This window comes from Dermacentor andersoni, chromosome 5 (assembly GCF_023375885.2).
Source record: "Dermacentor andersoni chromosome 5, qqDerAnde1_hic_scaffold, whole genome shotgun sequence".
Classification (NCBI taxonomy): domain Eukaryota; kingdom Metazoa; phylum Arthropoda; class Arachnida; order Ixodida; family Ixodidae; genus Dermacentor; species Dermacentor andersoni.
In genome coordinates, this window is record NC_092818.1 from 177708032 (window position 1) to 177732314 (window position 24283).

Here is a 24283-nt window from a genome sequence, read left to right on the forward strand (position 1 = left end):
GCCGGACCAAGGGCGGTCTTGGGGCAGCGCGCGCCTAATGAACGGGCGGCCCTCCTTGAGTCCAGGCCACGCTGTTTGCTGCTGGCTGTGCCGCCGCTCAATCCGCCGCCGCTGCATCGCAAATTGTCGCGGGCCGTCCCGAGTGGCCCGGCGCGCTAGCCGGCTTCCCTAATTCGCGGGCCTCCGGGCTGCGCAGCCCCCCAAGCACCGACTCCTCCCCCTCGATAACACCCACGCGCACCCTATAAGAGGCATGGGACGCAACGGGTCCGGACACTTTGGTCTGCCTCAGAGTTCCCGGAAGGGCCCACCAAGTCAGGTGAGTGCGTTCGGGGTCCTTCCTGGAGAATTGCGAGCGTTCCTGTCGCGCCGTAGACACGTGCTTGGGAGACAGTGTACGCCATGCTTCTGCCTTCTTCACGGCCATTTGATAACCATTGCGCACGTTTCACCCTCTAATGTGGCATACTTTAGCTAATGGGTTTAGCGCCGTCCAATAATTTGAAAGATAGCAAGGAAAGTGCACATCATGGTTCAGTGCGTCAACTGGCCTACAGCTATATGGCCTCTTGTTCGTGATGAACCGACTGCGTGTGGTTGTCGCCTTTCGAAGCTAACGTTCAAGAAAAAGAGAAAGAGGTAACATACTTATAGTGTCAAGTGTGAAGCTGCTAGAAAGAAAGGAATACAGTAAGTTAATCTTATCGAATCCAGCATTCACTGTTTAGAATTAGGGATCAAAACGTAATACCGACGGGCGCACTAATAGGGTGGGGTGAATATAAATAGTGCCTACATAATGAAAGACCTGTGGTTTCTCAGGGAGAAACTGATACACCGTATTTCAGAAACCGTAACGTTGCCACCATCAATTGGGAAAAAGTGACCAGAGTTTAGAAATGATGTGGCTTCCCAGCACGCATAAGCTACCAATTTTTACGGGTTTATTGATTTAGATTTGCTATAACATGTCAATTTAGGCTGTGGCTCCTTCGTTAAGTCAGAAAAACCTACCACAACAGCGGTAAACTCCATTCCACAGGCTATATTTCGCACAGAAGTCGTGCAAAAGAGCAGCTTCTGTCGGGCAGACAAACCAAAATAATTCCTGTAGCTTCGGTTTCGGACTTTATGTGACCAATGTCCTTAATTAACATCGGAATAATTAAGTATCACTTCACTTTTTTCAGCGCTGCTGTATAACTACTGGAAGGTCTCAACGCTTAGATGAACTGCTCCTACTTTTTATAAAGATGTGTCATGGCGATAGTCATATGAATGCCGGTGCGTAAAAGCCCTCTGACAAAGCGTTACTCACCATCGGTTCACGGACACTCAGAATATGTACATCAGAAAGTTCTAACCTAAGAAGTCAACTGACGCGAACGGATGAAATATGCATGAGAGTGTGTGCACAGTCTGCCTATTACGTTTGATCCCTGCCTCAAATCATTTTTGTGTCTAGGCCTACAGGCAATGTTTGCGCGCTTGCCTTTGCACTACTCGCAGCAAGGTTACGGCGACCACTTTCAGTGATTATTCGGTGCCGCGCATACAAAGCACCTTTCCGACTAAGCTATAGACCACCTCTTCCTTCCATTAACGCTAATGTTAGAAGCACGCGCTTCTGCAGCATGCGTGGGTGACATATAACGGATAGGACTGCCTTTCTTTTCGGTCGCTTCCATATAAGAGGAAGTGGCTAACAGGGAAGCCTTTTATCGGATGCCGAGTCTATCGTCTTCATGATCTGTAAGCGAAACAATTACACAAATACGAAAAAGAAGAGACGATCACAGATGATCTATCGTCTTTCGTCCTGTGACCTTTTTTTTCGATTTTAACTGAGCACCCAAGTGTTCAAATAGTTCTCGCCACTTAGTAACTGGTGGCTAGGTTCTTCCGACTTTTATTAGTGTTTCCTATTCTAGAACTCAAACTTGCAATTTCACAGGCATTCTTCTATTACCCCAATTGAATTCGTACCTGTGTAAACAGTGGCGAACGTCAGCATTATTCAGAATATCTGGATGTCCGGAGGCAGTGGGACGTCTGACAGAGAAAGGGTGACTGCTAGACGGCTCCTTAAAGTAGCCGCGTTGGTAGAAGAGGTGCCTGCTCGAAGGAATAGGAGACTCATGACTTAGTTCTTCTCAATGACCCTCGAGGTTTCAATGAGATTTGACAGGACTTCGAGTAACTGCGTGTCCGCACGTCTCCCAGAACCCTCGGAAATCACCAGAGGCAAAAGCCTGGCCTTTGTTTCACTCAGAAAGTTTTTCAAAGAGAGTACATACAGATGTCCATCAGGTTGGTGTTATTGTGGACGATGTGCTTTACCTCGTATCAGAAAAGCTTCTGGTGGGATGGAATCCCGCCTAATCTAATCAAATGAAGCGTTGAAACGCCTGTATTGTAATTGTTTTAGAAGGCAGTGACGGCAGAACTTATTGCTGCAGCCGATTCTTGAATTTACAGCGCCCATTAACGCTATGTGTCAGTGAGGAAATACCACAGCAAGGAAATATCAGCAGCCTGGTGTTCCACAGTTGTTGAGCCATTGAAAATTTCCCCTGAGATCGGACAAATCCGCACGAGCACAACAAAGGATTTGTGAAATTACTTTTGCCACAGGAGTCCAATCTCGCATTTAGTGCCGTTATTGTGCCTGGGTTTAATTAAATGGGTTGCCCATCGTGGTCTACACTTCCCATTCTCCATTTCCTCTCGTTTTCGCTCCTTCAAAGTGATGGGCACGGCGCCTACCTAGGGAGATTTTGCTAACCTAACTTTATGTCTTTCATGTTTGGCGACGATGCTTTTAAAAAAAAATATCACAGTAAAAGTAATAACTTAGCGTTGGGTAAGTCACCCTTCTATCTACTAGCGTTAATTCCGAGATCTTGTCATTGTGAGATGGCAATAATGCCAAATTATCTGTGGCACAGTCTTAGTAATATGCGATAGCAGTGACACATAGCGCACACGCCCCGGGACGTCATTCCTGGCGTAAGGCTCATCCCCCGATATGGCTTGAGTCTTCATCATGCCTGGTTGCCTTGCCAGTTCGAGCACATTATCCACTGTTAACTTTCTGCGACAGTGTTAGACAATTGAAGCTTGTAATACGTGCTATCGGATTTTCCACCAGTACAGCATTTCCTAACGCGCCACGCAGTGTTCGGTACTCCTAATCGCTGTCGAATTCTTCCTTATCTGCACTCAAGAAACTCAATGTTGTCATTGGAAAGGCGATCGAAGTAGCCTTGACCCTACCACCCATGGCATCAACGGAGAAACTCCTCAAGCTCGGCGTCCATAATACGTGGGAAGAGTTTGTTGGGGCTCATAAAATCAGCCAACTATAGAGCGGCTCAAGCTCATTCCCATCGGACGTGAAGTTTTGCGCTACCTCAACTACAGGGAACGCTACATTGCAGACACAGACCAGAAAGCAAGAATCCCACCTGCAGTCCGGGATTGTATCAGCGTTGCAAGTATACACCGCGCAATATGCATCCAACTTACCATTAGAAGCGTCGGCAAAGCAGAATCCGCGCACTCAGCAAGAAATACGGGAGAGGCCCTGATACAAAGTACACCGATGCTGCCCGGTATATTAAACGACACGCCTTTGCTCTAAGCGTCACGGATCAAGGCAAAGAACTTGCAGCTGTCACCATCCGAGCAAGAGCCCAGAGACTGTAGAGAAAAGTGCAATCGCTCTGGCAAAAGCAACCTGCCCTGAAGTAGCAGTAAGCCTAACAGACTCCCAATACTATCAAGACTCCCTCGCAACTATCAAAAAGGACGTATATCAGGAACCGCGCTCAAAATACTTAGAAATCACATCGCACGCGCCCCGCTCCCAGACACCCACATCAACTGGGTTCCAGGCCATCAGGGCATGACAGGAAATGAGGCGGCACGCGCCGCTGCCCGCGAGCATACCAGCCGGGCTTTCCTGCAGTCCCACACTAGGCCGGCCACCAACGTTGATGACATCGCCCTAAAGTACTCGGAGCTTCTGCAACACCACCGACCCAGCAGAAGAACGTACGCTTCACTACACAAGAATCTGAGCAAAGATGAAGAAGTCATCATGCGCCGCCTACAGACAAACACCTACGTAGACGGAATAATCATACTACGCAGTAAGACTATATCCTACGCAGTACTCGTACACATGCCCCCCATTGCGACGTCCCAGACACCCTGCAACACATGGTCCAGGATTGCCCACTGCGTAACACATCCGCAGACCCTACCTCACAAGCTTCACAAGACGACTCCAAAGAAGGCCGCCCCATAGAAGCACAAGAAGAGCGCCCCAACTCACCGCAGATACATACGACAACTGAAACGTGGGAGGCCAAGCTTTCCTCTGATGATCTGGCCGACCAACGCAGTTTCGTCGCCCGGGCCAAGGAGGCAGCCCAAGCCAGAGGGTTCTTGGAATAAGGAATACTCCTACCTAGGGTGAACCGGGTTCTTACTCGGATTACCGTTTAGTTCTTTCTCTCTCTCTCTCTCTCCCCGCTGACGGATCCAGAGGAGATGGTACCTTTACTGATTGGCTCAGAGAAAGAGAGGAAGAGAGAGAAAGAGAGAGAGAGAAAGAGAGAGAGAGAGAAAGAGAGAGAGAGAAAGAGAGAGAGAGAGAGAGAGATGCAGAGAAGAAGGAGATGGCGAAACTAATCAGAAACGGGTTGTAAAGGAGATTCCTTTTCGATAGAAGACATATTTGCTTTCCCGCAAGTCCAGGCTTTTCCAACGCTCATCAGGCGGCAGATAAAAATAGGACGGAGAACATTGTAAGACAGCTTTTTAGAGGCAATCGGGCAATCTTCCTATCCGAATATCACCTTTCTGTGTTCCTAGGGCCTGCTGATTGTACAATATAGTGCTCGATGTTTGCGAACGCTTTCGTTTTGCGTTTTTAGTTTGCACTTGCATGACTTTGCGTTTGCCACTTTTTTCTTATCGCTTGTTTTAAGGAAGGCCTAATCTTTGCTATGAACCACTTCAACCGTTCATAGCGCTTTGCGTTCACATTCCTACATATTTTTTATGTGGTTAGACGTTCTATTTTGTTTTTGTGCAATCTGAAATGAAATGGAGACGCAGGAATCAAACGTCTCTATTCGCTCCACCTGATTACCCATTTATGCATGTTGTAGCAGGTACCACGGGCGCACGATGGGGCAGACGTCAACGAACAATGCGTCTGGAATGCATTGCTCCTTCGAGAGAAGAATAGATCAAGCAAACTTCTTACTTGACCGGGTAGTTTAGTATCTACAGTGAGCGTGCCACATGTGTTTACGTAAGATAACTTACATAACAGAAAACGCAGTTGTGTAGGCACTTGACCACTAGGTGTGTATGCTGAAATAATTAACTGAATTCGGTATTCGCAATCAGAGATGTCACATAGTGGCTGCAGTGGGAATTCAGTGACCTTTGTGTGCGGGATAGTTTTCAGTGGTCTTCGTTCTTGTGCAGTGAGACCAAAAGCACATCCACGTGATCCACCATGCAGTCGTGGAGAGCCTTCCTAGTGCTGGGCACGCTCTTGTTGCTGGCAGTGATGACCAACATGGCGTGCGCCGCCTACCGCAAGCCGCCTTTCAACGGCAGCATCTTTGGAAAGCGGTCCAGAGGTCAGCTGCCCAACTTTCTTTCCCGTTGTTCGCTCTGGCGATGGGGCATACCGTGCAGCAGAATGTCAGAGCGGTCACTTCTTATAACACTGTAGAACTGATACTTGTCTGGAATTCAGGGCTAGTTGTAAGACAGGGGAAAAACAATTGCGTAAGTTGGCTGATTAGTGTCTATGACTGACCTTTAGCATGGCTTCTTGTGCTCATGTGGACATCCACATATTTCACTCTGCTTTCATATCGCCTTTACTCAGAGCTGGATATACACCAGCGAAGCCTCTTAAGGCACGGTACTAAAGCATCTTTGGTTGTTTGTAGGATTGATAGAGCGAGCAGCAGGTTAACCAGAGAAAGACGTGTAGCATGTGTTTTCAGTCAAAGATGTGCAGATGCACATGACAAAACCCATGTCCTTATTAGCAGGCGAGGCATACAAAAGGCCCCAAGTAACAAAACAAGTTGTGCGAACGCTACACAGAGGCAACATGGAGCTTCATAATGAAGTCCTGGATTACGATTACCGTAGCTCTCGCATTACTACCGCGTATGCGAGGTCTGCTGCTCTGGTGTCTTCGTAGAGCAAGGAAAATCTGTGTATTTCACCACGCGCAACAGTCACATGGGAGACGCCATTTCAAGCAAACAGAGCCAAATTATTTCCAATGCATGAACTTTCTTACTGCGGCCGCAGTATTGTCGGTACTCACTGCAGTTACGGCACCCCTACACATCTAACAGTCAACTAACAAAAAAAAAATCAATGATAATTGTACAGTTTATGGTTAGAAAATTGGAGCATGCAAAGCGTGAAGCTGATATCCAGTGGTCAACTGGGGTGATATTCCGGTGCCATCACTTTCAGAGTTACTTTCCCTTTCTTTATCTCTACTTTGTTATCACTATACCTCCCCCTCCCCTCTCTCCCCAGCGTAGGGTAGCAAACCGGATATTCCCCTCTGGTTAACCTCCCTGCCTTTCCCCTTTCTTCTGTCTCTCTCTCTTCCCTTTCGCGAGCTAAGCTCCAACCGCGTTCGGCGTCTACAGGCCGGATCGTTCGGGAACAGTTCCAACAGTGCTAAGACAGCGTGTCAAGAACGCCGGCATACCTAGACGCCGACGAGTCCGACGCTAGTCTCGTGAAGTTTCGTGAAAGTGAAAGTGCCCCTGAAAGGCATCACTCGAAAATACCGCTCCTGGAGTAACCGAACTGGTTTTTGTTATATTTTGATGCGAAAACATCAAATGGTTTATTGAGCAAGAAAGCTGGCGTCTGTAGCAGCGAAAGGGCACCTACATTGCCATTGGCTGTGATTCCGTGTCACGTGCGCGGCTCGACGGAGCAGAGTGGGCGAAAGGGTACAGCTGCTGCCCCGCTGGCGCGCCAGGTGTGGCGTGAGGGGAGAGGGAATCGCCGCGACCCCACGTTACCCTTGCTCTCGCAAGCCTGTGTTATCCGCGCGTTCCTTGCCCGCGCAAGCTTTCACCTGCGTTCTAACTTCGCCTCAGTAATTGCTTTAAGGAAATCAATGCATAGAAAGACAGAATAAATTCGAAAGGAGAAACTTTGGCGGTAGTGAGTTTCGAACCTACGACCCCACGTTCAGAAACCGAGTGTCTTACCTGCTGGGCTAAGCCTGCGGTGGCCAAGCGTCTCAACGCGCTCGCTTGCCCGTGAGGAGTTCGTAACTAGAAGGACTCCTCAGCGGAGTTCAATTGGACATTAATGCTTTCGCATTCAGAACTCATAAAAAGTGCTTAGGTGTCCTCGGATTTTTCGGCTAAGATTCGACAGTAGCCGTCGTTAACATGGCAAACGCTCCCCATATTTAATATCTAATAAAGGAGAAAGAAGAAGACGAATACGCAAATTAAAAGGAAACGCAGCCTAAGGCGGCAGAGGCTTACATGAAGTGATAAAATTAGGAAACTGGTAGGTACGGGATGAAATCGGCGTATGGAAGACAAAGGATGACGAAGGATTGATTAAAGCCTCCGTCTTGAAGCAAGCCTAAATTTAATGACATAGAAAATAATGGTGATCACAAGATAAACATTCAGTGCTACCGAGACATTATGGTGGCAGGTATAACCATGGTCCTTAGCAAGCGCAAAGCCTTTGCTGAGCAGCCGCTTCCAACATTGCTGAGGCCCACCAAAATCCACATGTTGGTCGGCCTATTGCGCGTTTAAAAAAATTTCAAGATCCTACAATATACCTTCTGCACTTAGAAAATAATTCAAGCCATGGTTTATAAGGCATACCACTTTCTAGATCAGACGCATCACATGTGTGTTTTCGCACTTGAAAGGAGAGCCAAAGAAATATCATTTCATAAGCAACCACATTAGGCTTATGTCCGTCGAAATATGCTTGCGACTTTTTTTAGTTGCAGCCCATACAGCACTTCAATTATTCTGAAGATTGAAAATGCTTCGCAAAGTGGTACTAAAACACGAAAGGCCTAAAACATGGCGTCGGGAGTAGGACACTCCTGCATGGCAAACTTGCTTCACCAAGCCGACCTTTAGTTATGGATGGTTTCTTGGGCAGGCAGAGCCCGAGCGTGCACAATCTTATTCTGAGACCTACTGTAAGGATAATGGTGACCAATTTCCGATTCGTCCAGGGCCCCTCAAGTTTTCCTGCCATGTAAACGAGCGTGACCCTTGCCTCTTCTATTTATTTAAAGGCTAGTAGTGCGTCACGGAATCATCATCATCATCATCAGCCTGGATACGCCCACTGCAGGGCAAAGGTCTCTCCCATACTTCTCCAACAACCCCGGTCATGTGCTAATTGTAGCCATGTTGTCCCTGCAAACTTCTTAATCTCCTCCACCCACCTAACTTTCTGCCGCCTTCTGCTACGCTCCTCTTCTCTTGGAATCTAGTCCGTAACCCTTAATGACCATCGGTTATCTGCCCTCCTCATTACATGTCCTGCCCATGCCCATTTCTTTTTCTTTATTTCAACTAAGATGTCATTAATTCGCGTTTGTTACCTCACCCAATCTACTCTTTTCTCATCCCTTAACGTTATACCCATCATTATTCTTTCCATAGCTCGTTGCGTCGTCCTCAATTTAAGTAGAACCCTTTTCGTAAGCCTCCAGGTTTCTGCACCGTAGGCGAGTACTAGTAAGACACAGCTATTATACACTTTTCTCTTGAGGAACAATGGCAACCTGCTGTTCATGATCTGAGAATACCTGCCAAACGCACCCCAGCCCATTCTTATTCTTCTCGTTATTTCCGTCTCATGATCCGGATCCGCCGTCACTACCTGCCCTAAGTAGATGTATTCCCTTACCACTTCCAGTGCCTCGCTACCTATTGTAAATTGCTGTTCTCTTCCGAGGCTGTTAAACATTACTTTAGTTTTCTGCAGATTAATTTTTAGACCCACTCTTCTGCTTTGCCTCTCCAGATCAGTGAGCATGCATTGCAATTGGTCCCCTGAGTTACTAAGCAAGGTAATATCATCAGCGAATCGCAAGTTACTAAGGTATTCTCCATTAACTTTTATCCCCAATTCTCCCCAATCCAGGTCTCTGAATACCTCCTGTAAACACTCTGTGAATAGCATTGGAGAGATCGATCTCCCGGCCTCACGCCTTTCTTTATTGGGATTTTGTTGCTTTCTATATGGAGGACTACGGTGGCTGTGGAGCCGCTATAGATATATTTCAGTATATTTACATACGGCTCCTCTACACCCTGATTCCGTAATGCCTCCATAACTGCTGAGGTTTCGACAGAATCAAACGCTTTCTCGTAATCAATGAAAGCTATATATAAGGGTTGGTTATATTCCGCACATTTCTCTATCACCTGATTGATAGTGTAAATATGGTCTATTGTTGAGTAGCCTTTACGGAATCCTGCTTGGTCCTTTGCTTGACAGAAGTCTAAGGTGTTCCTGATTCTATTCGCGTTTACCTTAGTAAATAGTTTCACCGAATGCAGTGCAGGAAACGCGCGAATATCAAAGCGGTTACGTGGCTGTCACGCCGGAAGATATGCCTTCTCTTACAGGCTCACCGGTACGGTTTTCCGCCATTGTGGCCATTTCTTAAGCGAGAACTAAAATATTATTACAAACAACCATCACCATAGAGCTTATTTTTCATTCGTTAGAATAATCGGATGACTTCGCACATTTACAATAAGTATCGCCAGGTAGCTGTGTTATATAGCCCATTAACAATGTATGTGGTGGTCAAGAGAGCTTTTTTTGTGTGTCGTCCACCCAGGGGATCTGAACAACGCGGAGATAAAGTACGCTATGTGTGAGGCAGTCTGGGACACTTGTACGCAATGGTTCCCGCTTCCTCAGGACGGAACCCAGTAGGACGATCTTTGTCTCAACATCCAGGTGAGTACAGAAATAAAGTTTTTGCTATAACTTCTGCATTTTGCTTTCCGCAATGTCTCTTGAGCAATTTAATTTAACGAATACGCAAGAAAATCAACAACTTCAGTGCTTTCTGAAAGAATACGCGCACTAAATAATCAAAGAAAGAAATTATGCAGCACATGGGAGATCGCATCATGCGAAACTTTGCCGTGCAATGCGGCTTCACGGCAATAAGGTGTACATTGCGGTGAAGAAAAATTAATCTGTATAGAAAGAGCAAAAAGAAGGCTTTTCTCGCATTGTGGTGCTTCGAATGCAAGGCGCCCATAATATGAGTATTTAGCCCCTTTTACTCCTCCCTCTTCACGCATCCGACTTCGCCAACTCTCTTTAATAAATTTGTCCTACTTCTCTTGGTGTTGTAACTTGTTGCCACTCGCTTTTTCAGCATTCCGATACAAAGTGCATGGTGAAGCCACACGCCGTAGCGAGAGCTGTGATTGCTGCGCACACAGAATGAAATTGTATCTGAAGCCTCGTATTGCGCTTATAGCTTTGTGGAGTTGTTCACGTAGAATATCCAAGTTTCGTTACCCATTCTTCTCCCCAGAAGACGTGGGGAGAACCGCATTTGCGCAATTTTGCATATTCGTTATTGGAGGTGCGGTTTCGTGGTGTAGATGTGGGAGTTGGAGATAGTTATGTTCTAGTAAATACTGCACGTGCATGGATTGACCGATATTAATGTTTGCCTGAGGTTGTCTATGTATTAGACATAAGCTTTCTTTTTGTTGTTGTTTTCGGCGAAGGTAGTCTTATCAGCTTCACAACCCTATACTCCGGTTCAGACAACAGGTGGATCGCTGTGGAGGTTAGAGAGAGCTTTTTTAATGGCTGCGTCTGCACTTAGAAATAGTTCGATGTTCTTCATAGCAATTGTGCGAAACTGTACTTTATATGTTTAGTTTATATGTTTATATGTTTAGTTTATATGTTTATATGTTTATGTGTTTATATGTTTATATGTTTATATGCTTAGTTTATATGTTTACATTATATGTTTAGTTTATATGTTTACTTATACGTTTAGTCTTTAGAAACAAACTGGGGTATACGGTTATCTAATGCGTTGTTTTAGATCAATTTGCTTTTCATTGCGTTTCTTTTCGGGTTCTTACAGCGAAGCTGTTTATGCGGACCCTGTGCCGTCGTTGTCGGACTTCGCTAAAAGAGGCCACGGGACCTAGCGGGAGAGGAAAAGAAGAGCTCAACAGGGGGAAAGGGGTCGGCGGGACCCTTTTCCCCCTTTGAGAATGCTTTCTATACTCGAATCTTACACGGTTGTTCCACGGTGCATTTTCGGCGATCGATCCTGATCGGCATCGAATTTATCGACGATTGATTCCACCCTGCCGCGAAAGAAACATATGTTATGCTGGTGGTTTGCGACCAACGAACAGTGCCCAGCGAGTGAAACGCGATACTAGGAGCGCGTGACAATCGACGTGGCTGCTGACATTTCTTGTTGGCGCAAGAAGTGCCGGCAGCCACGTCAATCGCCAAAACGATTGCAGCGCCCGCATCTCCAGTGGTGGGCCGCGCGCCAAATATACAGAGCTTTGGATTAGTGGCTCCTCACATTCCATCCCAGCGACAACTGTGGGAAGACCACGAGTAGTGTTTACCCCTGAGGAAGAAGCTGCCTACCGCGCACGTCAGCGAGAGTTGGCTCGTGAACGATCTCGTCATCGTAGGGCCGACCCCGAGCTGCGCGCCAGAGATATATGCCGAGTTTAAACAGCAGCGCCGGGACGCCGATACCGAAGTTCGCGCCCGAGACCCAGAGACACATCGGCAGTGCCGGAAGGTGAAAGAATGGTGAAACAAAAGATTTACAATATAGATTGCTTGCGAAGTTTGACTTACATGGTATAATACTCGCTGTAACTAACTGAGGGTCGCTGTTCGACCATCTTGACGGACTGGAAGGGACGGTGATGTTTTTTTATTGGCAACCCATCGCGGAAGCTTCACGGAAGCTTCACGAGCCTCAGCTTTTGGCGTGAAGCGAGGTAAGGACGGAACGCGAGCAGTGATACATTTTCGTCACCGAACTTCTTGCGTAGCTTCCATAGCATTGCACCTGATGTCTGAAACGGAGTATAGCATAATTCGCAGTTTGTTTGGGGCCTGAAGCGCACGGAAAGGAACGGATTGCAATCACCACGAAGCGCACCATTGCATGAGTCGATTCAGGGATATAAGAAAACGAGGATTCACACTCTAAGAATTTTTACACCCTTCAGGGTGTTGCTCTGACCCATGGCTAACACTCCTACCTTTAGGGATATAAATTTTTTATTGCGTACGACAGCGAGCTTTTACTACACGTGCGATGAGAAAAATTGAAGTTGAATGTTGTGCAATAATTCCGTACACCTTGGGTGCAGAGAAATACCGGATAAGAGAATTTGACAGCGAGAGCTTTGAAGGTTTATGTAATGCACTTTTACTGTTGTCTATCACAGCTATTACCACTTTTACTTGCCACAATATGTCGGCAAACAAGAAAACTTCATTGGTCCTCACCAACGATTCGATCTTGCTCCTTAAATCTGAGGGTGCTACCCCTATAACGAGCAAACACCCTTTATACACCCATGAAGGCGCAAAACATTTTAGAGTGCACGGAAGCGGGGTGAGCTTGGAGAAGAAACTGTTGCGAAATGAGACGACCCGAGGTGCAGAGTGTGCAGGTGCAGTTCATTGACGAGAGAACAGCCTGACACGCTATTGTTAACCAGGGATATGCGATAGAAACTGCGCACATGGATAAATAGTGGCCAGCATGGTACGTAAAATGAAGTGCGCGGGGCGTTTATACAATATGTGTGCGCCGGGCTCGAAATTGAAACCCAAGAGTCCGCACTAGAAATTTGTTTATTAGTCATTGCATACGCTTCCCAGCACTACCGTTATCAGCATTGAGAGCCTACTTTCAAAAATTGCTTGGTGCACTACAGAGGTTCGTAAGAGCTACTGCCAGCCTCTCACAGCAGTAAGCAAGTCAATAGTGAACGCGACCGCTCACTTCTCACGGAAGAACCATTTTGCGAATTTGACTCCTGATGTCTTAGTCAGACGGCAAAACAGCCATTTTAGCCGCCGTAGGTCCACATGGTTGGGTTTATCCCCAAGATTACAAACGCCCTTGGAAAACTGCGTTGGCGGCCGCTAGAACCGCGCAAATAATGTCGATTTGTTGAAGAGGACAAATTAGTCGCTTCTAGGGATCTCAGTGTCTGTAAATACTAATGTCAGTTTTATGCTGACGAAGGAAACAAAATCTACAGTAGCATAAAAATTCGTTTTGTGGGAAACAACAAGAAAAACAAAACAAAAGAAGAAAAAACATTTTTCCCGTCTATTTCTCGGTGAAACAAGAAAATACAGATATTTGACATGTTTTGCTCTGACTTTCGTAGTAAATTATTGCGTGCACATCGTCTATATATAAAAAGAGCAAGGGAAAAGTTTCAGCGTTATTCCATTGTAAAAACCACTCACTCCTTCAAAAGGAAAGATTGAATGGGTTCACGCCAGATTACTTATAAAAGATGAAATTTCAAATTATAGTAATACCAAAACCAGGGACGAGAACCAGTAAGCGAACTAAACATTCAGGGATTTCTGGTATGAACCAGTATTCTGGTAATGAAAACCATTAATAATTGGTTACGTGTTGGTTTCGAACTGACTTACTGGTCGAGGAAGACTGGGGGCATACTGGTTTTGGGAGGCACCTAGTTGTCTTAAAAAGCAGTAAACTAGTAAGGGGTAGAACTTGTTTTGACATGTAAACTGGCTTTTGAAACACAATTATTTGCTTGTAATTATATTCACTTACTGATGCTGGCTACTGGCTTACAGGCTAAAACCAGTGAGCGTTTACTGTTTAAAGGTTATACAGTAACGAGTAGCCAGAAAGATTACAGAAAACTGTACTTATCTTCGTGATGAGTACTGGTTGCGGTGAAATAAAAATTTATGACAATGCGACATTTTAGGTATCTTTAGTGCACATGACAAGCGGAGAAATAATCTCGTTTGGCAACCGTTTAAGTGCTTTTAATAATAGCAGATGCTTTATTTGAGACAGAGAACATCTCGAAAAATTAGGAATAAAGAATATCTAACAGTAATCTTAGTATTTCGTATATTTGCAATAAAAGTAGGTACCGCAAGTCTGAAATTTGCACTTGGAATGCCTAAAACACGAAAATAAAATATACTTGTTTCCAGCTTACGCGAAAATTTTACATTGATATGGGTGTATTGCAAAAGTTGCGAAAGTTCAAAGGATTTAAGGACTTTGTATGATATTTCGACGTTGTTCACTTTCAACGCTATAAGTGATGTTGTTAATAGTATTGTGATATCAATTTTCATTGCTGAAAAAGAAAGCTAACGACTTGATGCTTGAAATCCTTAAAATTTTATTTTCCTGGCACTTTTAAACAACTATATAGACCCGAGTAAACCATCCACTTCCAGTAGTCGACAGAATCAAACAACTCTTTTTAGATGCAACATATTTGATCAGTGAAGACCGAACAATACCATTTATATTTTATGACGTGCATTTTACAAAGGAAGCTAAGAACTGCAATTTGGAGAGTTCACAATTGTGCATTTTCTTAGACCCGCTTAGATTGCTCTAGGGCGCTATAACGTAAAGCTATCCCAAACTTTTCTATTCCAATTCTGCAACCACCCTTCAACGATTGGTCAAAAAATTTTTGGGCCACCCCACTTCACCCGTCTGTCACGCGACGTCGCGAAAAGCGTAAGAACGCCTCACCTGATATGTTGTATGCACACTGATTATGCATGATTAGAGCGAACAAAAGAAAAATAATTCTTTGTGATTCGACGCCTTTTTTTGCCATTCACCTTTGGTATTGGTCAAACGTTTTCGGGCTGCACCCACTTCGCCTGTCTGTCACGTGACGTCACATAACCGCGATAACTCACCGCACCAAAGGGACGTGTACGCGTTAAAAACGCATTAGTATGACGAACAAAAGTTAATTTTTTCTGAATAGCCGGAGACTGCCCCGTTCTGAAAGCAATAAAAGATGGCTGACCGCTGATAGCTCTGGTACTGGCTACTCGGAGCTGTTGGAGAGCATGGATTTACTTGCGAGTAATAAAATGGTTTGCGCGGCTCTATAACGCTATCGATCCGTTTGGGCACGTGTACGACATCGCTCTGCCAACTTTTGTTTTGCTGAGGACCCATTTTGGCGGAAATTTAACCATTCCGTTGCACGGCACCGTGATTTTGCACCAGCCACCGCAAGCTAAGTAAGGGGAAGCGGACCAATGAAATACGCCGGCACAATGCTCTTTATCCGGTTATCTACTTTCACTCTGCCTTCCTCGGACCTCTCGAAACCCTCACCCCTTGAGCGTACTCCTCGCCTCTTTTCAGCCAACTCGATAAGGAAAGCTGCGCAATGTAGGCAATGCTATTTGCTCTGAAAGCAAAAACAGTGACATCCTATAAAAGAGGAGCGTGTTTGATTGGGCTTTTCAAGCAACGCTGCAAGCTACCGCCCGATACTTGTGTCAGCGTTTACTTAAATTTGACAGGAGGAGATTGGAATAAAAACACAATGGAATTGTTTTACGTTATAGGGCTCCTGGTTTCCGTGTTCAGCTTCAATCTCTTGCCGATATAACTTTTGTTTCATATTACAAAATATGTGTAATCGATCAGAACGTCTCACGTTAAACCTTTCCTAGATTACCTTGGCAACATCTCAAGCACAGAGACAATAGCATTTTTGTCATATAGCAAAGTAAGCTGTACATATATACTTTAGCGGGATACCTAGAAGGAACTGGTTATAAAGCAGTCACCCTAGGCGGTAAATAGTCAAACAATATTTTTTTGAAATTTACGTACTATTAAGTGTCGCATTGCGAAGTTTGTGCATAAATTGTAGCTTTTTTATGCAGTACGAATCTGGAATAATGTATAAGACCACTAAAAGGGTCGCATTTCTCACATTTCCGCTCAAACAGCAATTTTTTTTATAGCTGTCGAACCAGGCCTCCCGACCCCTCCTCCACACCAGTTCCCAAAAACTTCCATGTAAGGTACTGTATATCCCAGAGGAACCTGTCTGCATCGCATACCATGAGCAACATCTGCAGTAGGAATTATGCACAATATGCAAGGAAAACACTCGACCACGTCATTCCACGCCCTTTTGGTCTATCTTTCATTTTTAGGATTACCCTTTTGTGTTTACTTCTTCAGGCTCTTGGGAAAGTTTTCCTACCCGAGAGCCTCACTTCGCCGCATTAATGCATTATCTCTCGAAGACTTCCTGGTAGTCATCAACGATACACCACCTACAACCGTAGAAAGCTTGTCGTGAATGTGATGAACGCTAAACAAACACGAATGTCGGGCCATCGCGATGGCGTTGGAGGAAGTAAAGCAGAAAGACGATGCACTAAGGTATTTCCTAAGCATCAGCAGGAGGGTAAAGGAAAATAAGCAAACGTTAGACAGAAAACCTGCGCTACAAGCGTCATGTAAGCCTGATTGCACCTCTTTGATCTCAGCCGGTTGGTGCTAATTGCGATGCCATAAATGCATCGAAATAGGCACTCAGCTGGTCGTCTGGTGGATAGCCATGTCTGAGAGTGACTGCAAGAAGCCTGACGCTCGCGTGTTAGATGTCGTGGTTGCCACGGGAGAGCTAAAAAACAAAAACACAAGTACACAAGCAGAACGTTACTATTTTTTTCTGAACTTCTCGAGTTGAGTGTATAAAGGCAAGAGTAGCCGAAAGCTGGAGAACAAGAAAGGTACTTGAACGGAAACCAAGGACCGCGCAGTAAGCGATGTAACGAAAGATGGCGGCTGTAACATAAAATAACGGCAGTAGGGGTGCGCGAATATCTGATACATCCGAATAACTAATAGAACAGTATACCATTGAATTCGGTTTTCGAATCGAATAGTCAATATTCGTAAATGCGAATATTTTTGGAACACTGTTCGAATGTTTCAAAATGTCAAATGTGCCCGAATAAACATAAAATTGGAGCAAAAGTACGTAAAATTTCACCCCGCGGGCATACTATTTATATAGACATAAAATATGAGAACTTGCGCCGAGGAGCATGCTACGTCACTTAGATAATCATACTTCAAAGGCTTAAAGGAACGATTCGCACTCTCTGAAGAACCCTGTGCATGCGAAGGAACTATTTATTTGCCACTAATACTCTATTTAGGCTGTTAATAAACGGCGCTTTATAACGTATTATGCGAAGACAAAAACTTGAAAGAATAACAATACTAGGATGTGATCACGATTTCATATTAATTGAGTTAACGGCTATTCATTATTCGAAATCTATTAGAAAAGTATCGATATTCGATTCGATTTGATTCGCTTCTGGCACTATTCGATTCGTATTCGATCCGGTCTCCAAAATCACTATTCGCCTCCAGACGACACTATAAAGAACAAATGCGATAGGCGATGTTCTACTTCAGAAATAAAAAATGCAGTTGGTTACTTTATGTAACTGGTCCCCCAAGTAACCCACACTAGAGCCATAGAATGGGCGTGAAAGGAAAGAAAACTGTGGTGTCTCGAGGTAGCACTTAGGCCAGGAATCTTCCCGGCACATTGATGAGTACGTCCGGTAGCATACGATTGAAGAAAAAAGGGCTTATTTTACATTATTAGCACTGGCTGCAGATATGAAGGTTCACTCTATGAAAGAGCATATTAAATGTCTGAGTTCTCATCAGGACACGTCAGCACACCCCTCCTGCGCCAAATGTTTCGGTTTTAATCCCGTCAACTTTCCTAGGTGACTAAGCTAGGGAATTTGCTTACTGTATCTCGGCCAATCACAATCGTCGAAACGGTCACAACATCCCTCTCAGAATGTCGCACTGTTCCGCCTCCTATGTTGCACCTTCGCCCTCGCATATGGCTCAAGCGCGTAGTAATTTGGGAATTTTAGGTCGACGCTGTTTCCCACGGTAGCCTTCGCCGTTGGCCCCTTTCATCAATTAGTTCAGCTTGTCAGGGTCAGGTTCAGGTAGAGGGATCTTCGCGGTAGTTTGAACCTCGAAGTGAGCTTTGTTTGTGCGTCACAGTCTAATTTGGATCACGGCGTCGTCTGGGCGCGCACTGATGAAAGGACTGCCTCATGGAAAACGTCTGAGGAATGCTCATCGCCGTGTTGAGACGTAACAAAACGCATTCGACGGCTAGAGCTGATTGCATGGAATGATGAGATGAGACTTTTTCAGGCATAGTGGGAATCACTGTGCAGCGAAAATGAAGCAGAAGTCATAACTCTAAACTGTGTTAAGGAGAATGACCTTCAGAGAATTATTTACGGGGTGCTTTTTAGGCTATAAAGTTTTAAAATATCGCCTTGTTGCAGGTAGCATAACTCTAATTGTTGAACTGGATACTCAAAGAGGCGCACATTACCTGCATAATCTAGATTATAATCAACTACAAAAAAGAATGCTACAGAAATTCTGCGAATTGTCTACGAATAACGCGTAAGCATTCTTTGGCGCCCATGTTACTTCGATTTTCGCTATACTTGCTTTGCCTAGCTTATGCATGTATACCCATCGCTTTCCCACTGAAAATGAATGTTTACACATTAGTAGACGACTCTCAGAATTTCTGTAGCATTTCTGTTGCTTATCTTGTCTATCCTGCTTAGACCATATCATAGCATTGCGAGCACTATTACATTCCATACAATCATAAGATTACAATCTGCTTTCATTGCTGCGTCCTGCACAATTTGTTTTTCGAAATCAGACAACCTACATTTATTTTGTGGAGGCTCGGAGACTGCTTCTCCTTCGCTTTGAATGTCTCTCTGTTTCTGTGTAGCCGCAGCTGCTGGTTCTTCATCTCCATCAGCTTCTTTTTTCTTTTTCTCTGCTGATTCGAGTACGCAGTATTTCCTTTTAGAGTGTAGCTCTTTGGGCACCCATTCCTGTAGCGAGCGTCAGCGTCCCTCGTAACCGAGCGAACGCGGAGCGCAGCGAGAAATGAAAGACGGCGATAGCGAAGAGAGCGCTAGGAGGAAAGCGGAGAAGGTCGCAACAGAACAATGAGGCGGAAAGCGGAGGAGGAGGGTATCGCGAAAACGTGAGAAGAAAAGCGTAGTGCGGCGCAAGATGGGCTCTGCGGTGACGATGGCTACGAGATGGTGCCAGAGTAACGCATGTCGTCTGTTCACCTATGGCATAACTTGTATCATATATTGAAACGAAGCGCTGCATGAGCGGAGGTCTGTCTGTGGCGGCTGCTGCGAATCGCGCCTACGCGTCACTCACGCAATGGCTCTCGCGGTCTCCCAATTAGCGAGGCAGTCGCGCCAGACTTCGCTCCGTTTGCAACGTGCCACACGAGATAGATTGTCTGCGAAAGCCAATATATCGCGAAATGAAAACATGTAAAGAGCTGCGCTGAAATTTCGCATTAGGGGGGTATCGTAATGGTCGGCTTATTTTTTATTTTACGTCTTTTTAATGTTGCGACGTGAGCGCGGTGACGTCACCAAATTTTTAAGGCTATGAATAATCTGCTATTACAATGTTGTCACATCTGCTAATCAACTATTCGATCATTTTTTTTTATTGACAAGTCTGCACAGCGCAAAAGACGAGGATAGAAGAACCAACGCAACACAGGCGCTGACTTCAACTAAGCTTCATTTGCGAAACCGCCAGAACTATATACTTTAGACATAATTAAAAAGTGACAAAAACATTTGTAGGATGTCACACATCTCTAGAAGCCCTATCATATCACAGCCAGATACTTGATTTTGTTTTTAGTGAGGGCAACAAAAGGCATGGTGATGCAAAAGTCATCCAGCCGCTGTAACTTGCCAGCCTCTATGATTTCCCGAGTAAGCTGTTCTCGGTGTTTGAAGATTATGAGGCTGACAAGATACAGCACCTGGGGGACCTTTGCATCAGCATGCTATCAATTGCCCTAACCAAACACGAAATCAAGTATGTGGTTGTGATGCTATAGGGGTTTATGAGATGTGTGACATCATACAAACGTTTTTATCAATTTTGCTCATGCCTAAAGTATATAGTTCTGGCAGTTTCACAAATAGAGCTTAGTTGAAGTCAGCGATTCTGCTGTGTCCTATCTTCTGTCCTCGTCTTTCGCGCTGTGCAGACATGTCGATATTGAATCACCAACTCGTCCAAGCTTTCACTTTATCAAATAATTTTTTTACGCTCCGAAATTTTAAAGCAGGCTTCTTGGCACGCACACCAGTATTGCTAGAACGCAAAGTTTCAAGGGGCATGACGAGCATGGTTATCTCTTTTCGCTTTTATTTTTTTTTTTCATTTTACGCTCCTTCTTTATCGATAACAAAACTAGGGATAATCTACGTTTAGACTAGTGCAATGATTAAATGTCTTAACTTCGGCAATGATGTGTTTACATTGCAGATAAATGGTGTGACATTTTCGCATTACGGACACATTTTGCCGGGGTACTCGCTAAAGAATTCTTACGTATTAAAATTACGAATGAAGTTCTTAAATAATTACTCTACGTCACCTAATGCAATTTTACGAATTGTAGGTGGTGAGCTTGCAAGGCATATAGGCATCGGTTTCGAGATATGCGCCTTAGCACTTTGTGCCATACATTGTTGTTCCACTTAACTGTTTAACAAAACAGCGTTTTATGCATTGAAGCGCGAAAACAACTGGAACGCGCATGTACTTCATCGCACACTTTGAGAATAGCTACCGCGAAACTGGTTTCCTCCTGACAATTCGTTCCAGGTTTACGCGCCTTCCCAACTCACCCTGCTACAATTCATCAACCGCAATATATGCCGTAACATAATCTGTCAAAAATGCATTAGATGATTTTGTAATTAGTCGATTATGCATTTCAATTTATCATTCCGCCTATTTGAGCAATCCAGCACAAGTACTATAATTACGATGTCTGCAACAGGCAATAAAAAGAAAAAAAAAATGTTGTCTTCGAAGCAACAAAACAAAAAAGAAAAAGACCTGGTATACTGCCTACGACGGACACCAGAGATGAACTCCTGGGCAAATAAGGATGACTAGGGAAGCGAGTCTATAACAGATATTGCTGGAATCACTAAGCCTTTCACTGTCGGAAAATTCCCCCGTAGTCCGATATATTTACAATGCATCTCAAGCCATAGTAGCATAGCTGTCACAGAAGCTAAACTGGCTGCTGCGGCACATACTTTAGCCGTGCTGACTCCTGTTGTAGTCTTGCAAACGGATTCGAAGCGTTTCCTTTGAGACCTGTGATACAATTGTGACTGCCGACGTGGTTTGACGAACGTGCGATTCGTCTCTATTGTACAGCACTGAATATTTGCTTTGCTTGTCTGTGAACCTAAACATTGATCGCGCAGTTGACAAGCTCTGGCACAGTTTACACACCCTTACTTCCTGCAAGGAAAATGATATTTGACTGCACGCAATGTCGAACAATGGAAGCTTCCGCAGAGCAATATCTCGCTGAATGCGCCCAAGACTATAGCAGTGAGAGATCCTTCAAAGAAGTCTCAGTGCTTTACTAGACAGCAAGTCTTTTCTCTAGGCAGAGAATGCTTGAACACTGGTCGCGCCCTAGGAAACAGGGATTGACTTTCGAAAGCTATACCGGATTTTCTCGTGGACAGGCGACTTTATCAATTCTGTGTGAACTGTGATATCTGTGTTCCTATGGCTTCTTTATGTGTGTTCTTGTACATTTATTGCCGTTTTCTTTCTTTCTATTCTTTTTTTCTTGATCCATGGATTTGTTATGACAGGGTTTTCTTTCTCCCTAGTGCTTTATTTTTTTTTAAATGTTCGACTAAGCTTTGCGACAGCCAACCCTTTCTGCTGCCAACATTTTCAATTTTTTATAGCTAATAAAGATTGGAGTGTGCGTTTCCTTTTTAAATGCAAAAAAAAAAATGTCATTTTGGTACCCTCAGGCATTTCGCGTGTGTTTTCAATAGGAAAATCTAACTTGATCCGGGGATACCGATTCCTTCTGCAGTTTTCATCTCATAATTTCTTTTTCGCGTCTCTTGTTTGATGTATTACAAAGCCAAGATGCGCTGCTTGAGTGAAACAGGCTTGCTGTATGCCACAATTGTCTTGGCTCTTTACAGAAGGACGCGTTTCTTGACACAGGAGCAGACGAAGCCAATATCTCCATCCAGAACAGAAGAAACCTCCGACAATCTGACATAAAGGATCCGCAGCCACCACTACACAATGTACACAATGTGCATCTGGTCACCTGCGGATGTAGAGTAGAATGGAATAAACACATGATTTCTTCAAACGGCTTCACGGTACTTAGCTGTCCTTAATTTGAAGCACGGCTCAACCTCCAGCCAGCATTTCTTATGGTAGCCAAACGAGAGACTGGCCCTCCTCCGAATTCTGGTCGTAAAAGAAAAAAAAAAAGAAAGGTGAAGTGACATAGAACAAGTCGCTACAAAAATCTAGAGAGTGCCGAATGAATCTCTGGAAATCTGAAAGACGCCAGTAAAAACAAGACCCACTCTTCCTTCGGGACCTACTCTAGGGTCTGTTGGTTGTTGGATCGATATTGCATTGGACGCCACCAGTATAAATGTTTAATACTGGTAGCATTTGGAGATGCATTATTCTGCTGAATCCTGTAGGTGTAATGAAGTTTTGAGCGTCAGACTACACTGCCACCTTGTGCTTATTGGAGTCAAGACACAACTCCCTCTTCTAAATTTTGAGTGGAACAGCAACTGAGCTGTCGACTCAGTTGCTGTGTTTGGACCGCGTAGTTAGAGTTTATTTTGTTGCAAATAAAAACAAAATGGCAGTTCCTCCCAAGTGGGGAAGCAGTGAGTGCGACAGCAAGGTTAAGCGCTACGCTTGAACTTCTCGGACTGTGTTCTAACTATACACGGGTCCGTCTAACGTGGACGCGGCATGCCCAGGTGCACCAAAATTTCTGGCACCCTTGAAAGCTTCAACACGCCGTGTAGGGCCTGTCATGACATCGCACGGGTGCCACTACGGTGCCCGTAAGGAGCCGCGCCATTAAAATTACATTACTTTCAAGTTTGAGCTCCGACATTGTTTTGCCCTTTTAATATTATCCTAAACATTTTTAGACTATCTATAGTCTAAAAAGATTTAGGATAAAGGACATGCACTGTGAATGTAATGGTTCATGAAATTTGTTTATGGGACGCCGTTTTCGAAATTCTGAGGAATCATTTAGCCAGAAACCTAAGACCTGGTATGTGCTACTTTAGCGACAGAACAGTGCAGCAGAAAGTTCGGCAGCATGTTACACTACTGTAACACGTGATGGCGAAAGCTTGCTGCACACTTGGTAACGCGCCATTTTGCATCGTCGCGTTGCTGCTTTCGCAGTTCGGCTTCTTCGGCTCATTTTCGATGCTTAGCTGCGGCTTCGCGCGTTCGTATAGCGAGGTCAGACTCGCGCCATCGACGTTTCTCTTCGACTTTACGTTGCACTCTCTTAGCAGTGGATTGAAACGCATGCTGTTCTATGTGTTGTATGGGGAATTTCAATGAATGTATGCACTGTTCGCTTCCCTTTGCTGAACGCTTGTAGCCTCAACTTTACGAAGGTAGGAGCTGTGCATTTTTCACTTGCTTAGGAGTGGATGAGGCGTTGCTGACGATGATAGATTTTGTACCATTGGACCGGACGACGCGTCTTTTCTTAATATTATAATTTATAACTTCCCAAATATTATGATTAGATGACAAGTGTCAATGAGAAAATGGTAGAGCGACATGAACAATTCCTGATACGGCTTTCTGCTGCTAAATACATGCTATATAAAAGTGTCTTTCCGAGCGTGAAAGAATCCCGAAAATGCACGCAAAATTGCCGCGCGACTGGCCGCTCGAGGCACTTTGCGTGTATTCGCGGGATTCTTGCACGCTCGCAAAAACACTTTTATGTAGCACATATTGAGCAGCAGAAAGCCGTATCGGGAACTTTTCATGCAGCTGTATGATTTTCTCATTGACACTTTTCATCAAATTATAATATTTGAGAACTTGATTAATTATTAAGACTAATTATGTAATTAGACGGAATGAAAGAATAGTTTGAGTATCCCGAAGTGACGGCAAAAAACATTATCTTTG

The 24283-nt window shown here is 44.6% G+C and overlaps 2 protein-coding genes across 2 annotated transcripts in view; one reads left to right on the forward strand and one right to left on the reverse strand.

Moving 5' to 3' along the window:
• LOC126531667 (uncharacterized) overlaps positions 1 to 24283 on the reverse strand; it is a 698627-nt gene that overhangs the window by 71250 nt on the left and 603094 nt on the right. The gene's annotated exons all lie outside the window — the stretch shown is intronic.
• On the forward strand, positions 217 to 22458 carry SIFa (neuropeptide SIFamide). The gene is made up of 4 exons (XM_072288466.1): positions 217 to 319; positions 5506 to 5663; positions 9917 to 10038; positions 22279 to 22458. Exons 2-3 carry the CDS (start codon positions 5537 to 5539, stop codon positions 10012 to 10014), a joined length of 225 nt encoding a protein of 74 aa, XP_072144567.1. The 5' UTR covers positions 217 to 319; positions 5506 to 5536; the 3' UTR covers positions 10015 to 10038; positions 22279 to 22458.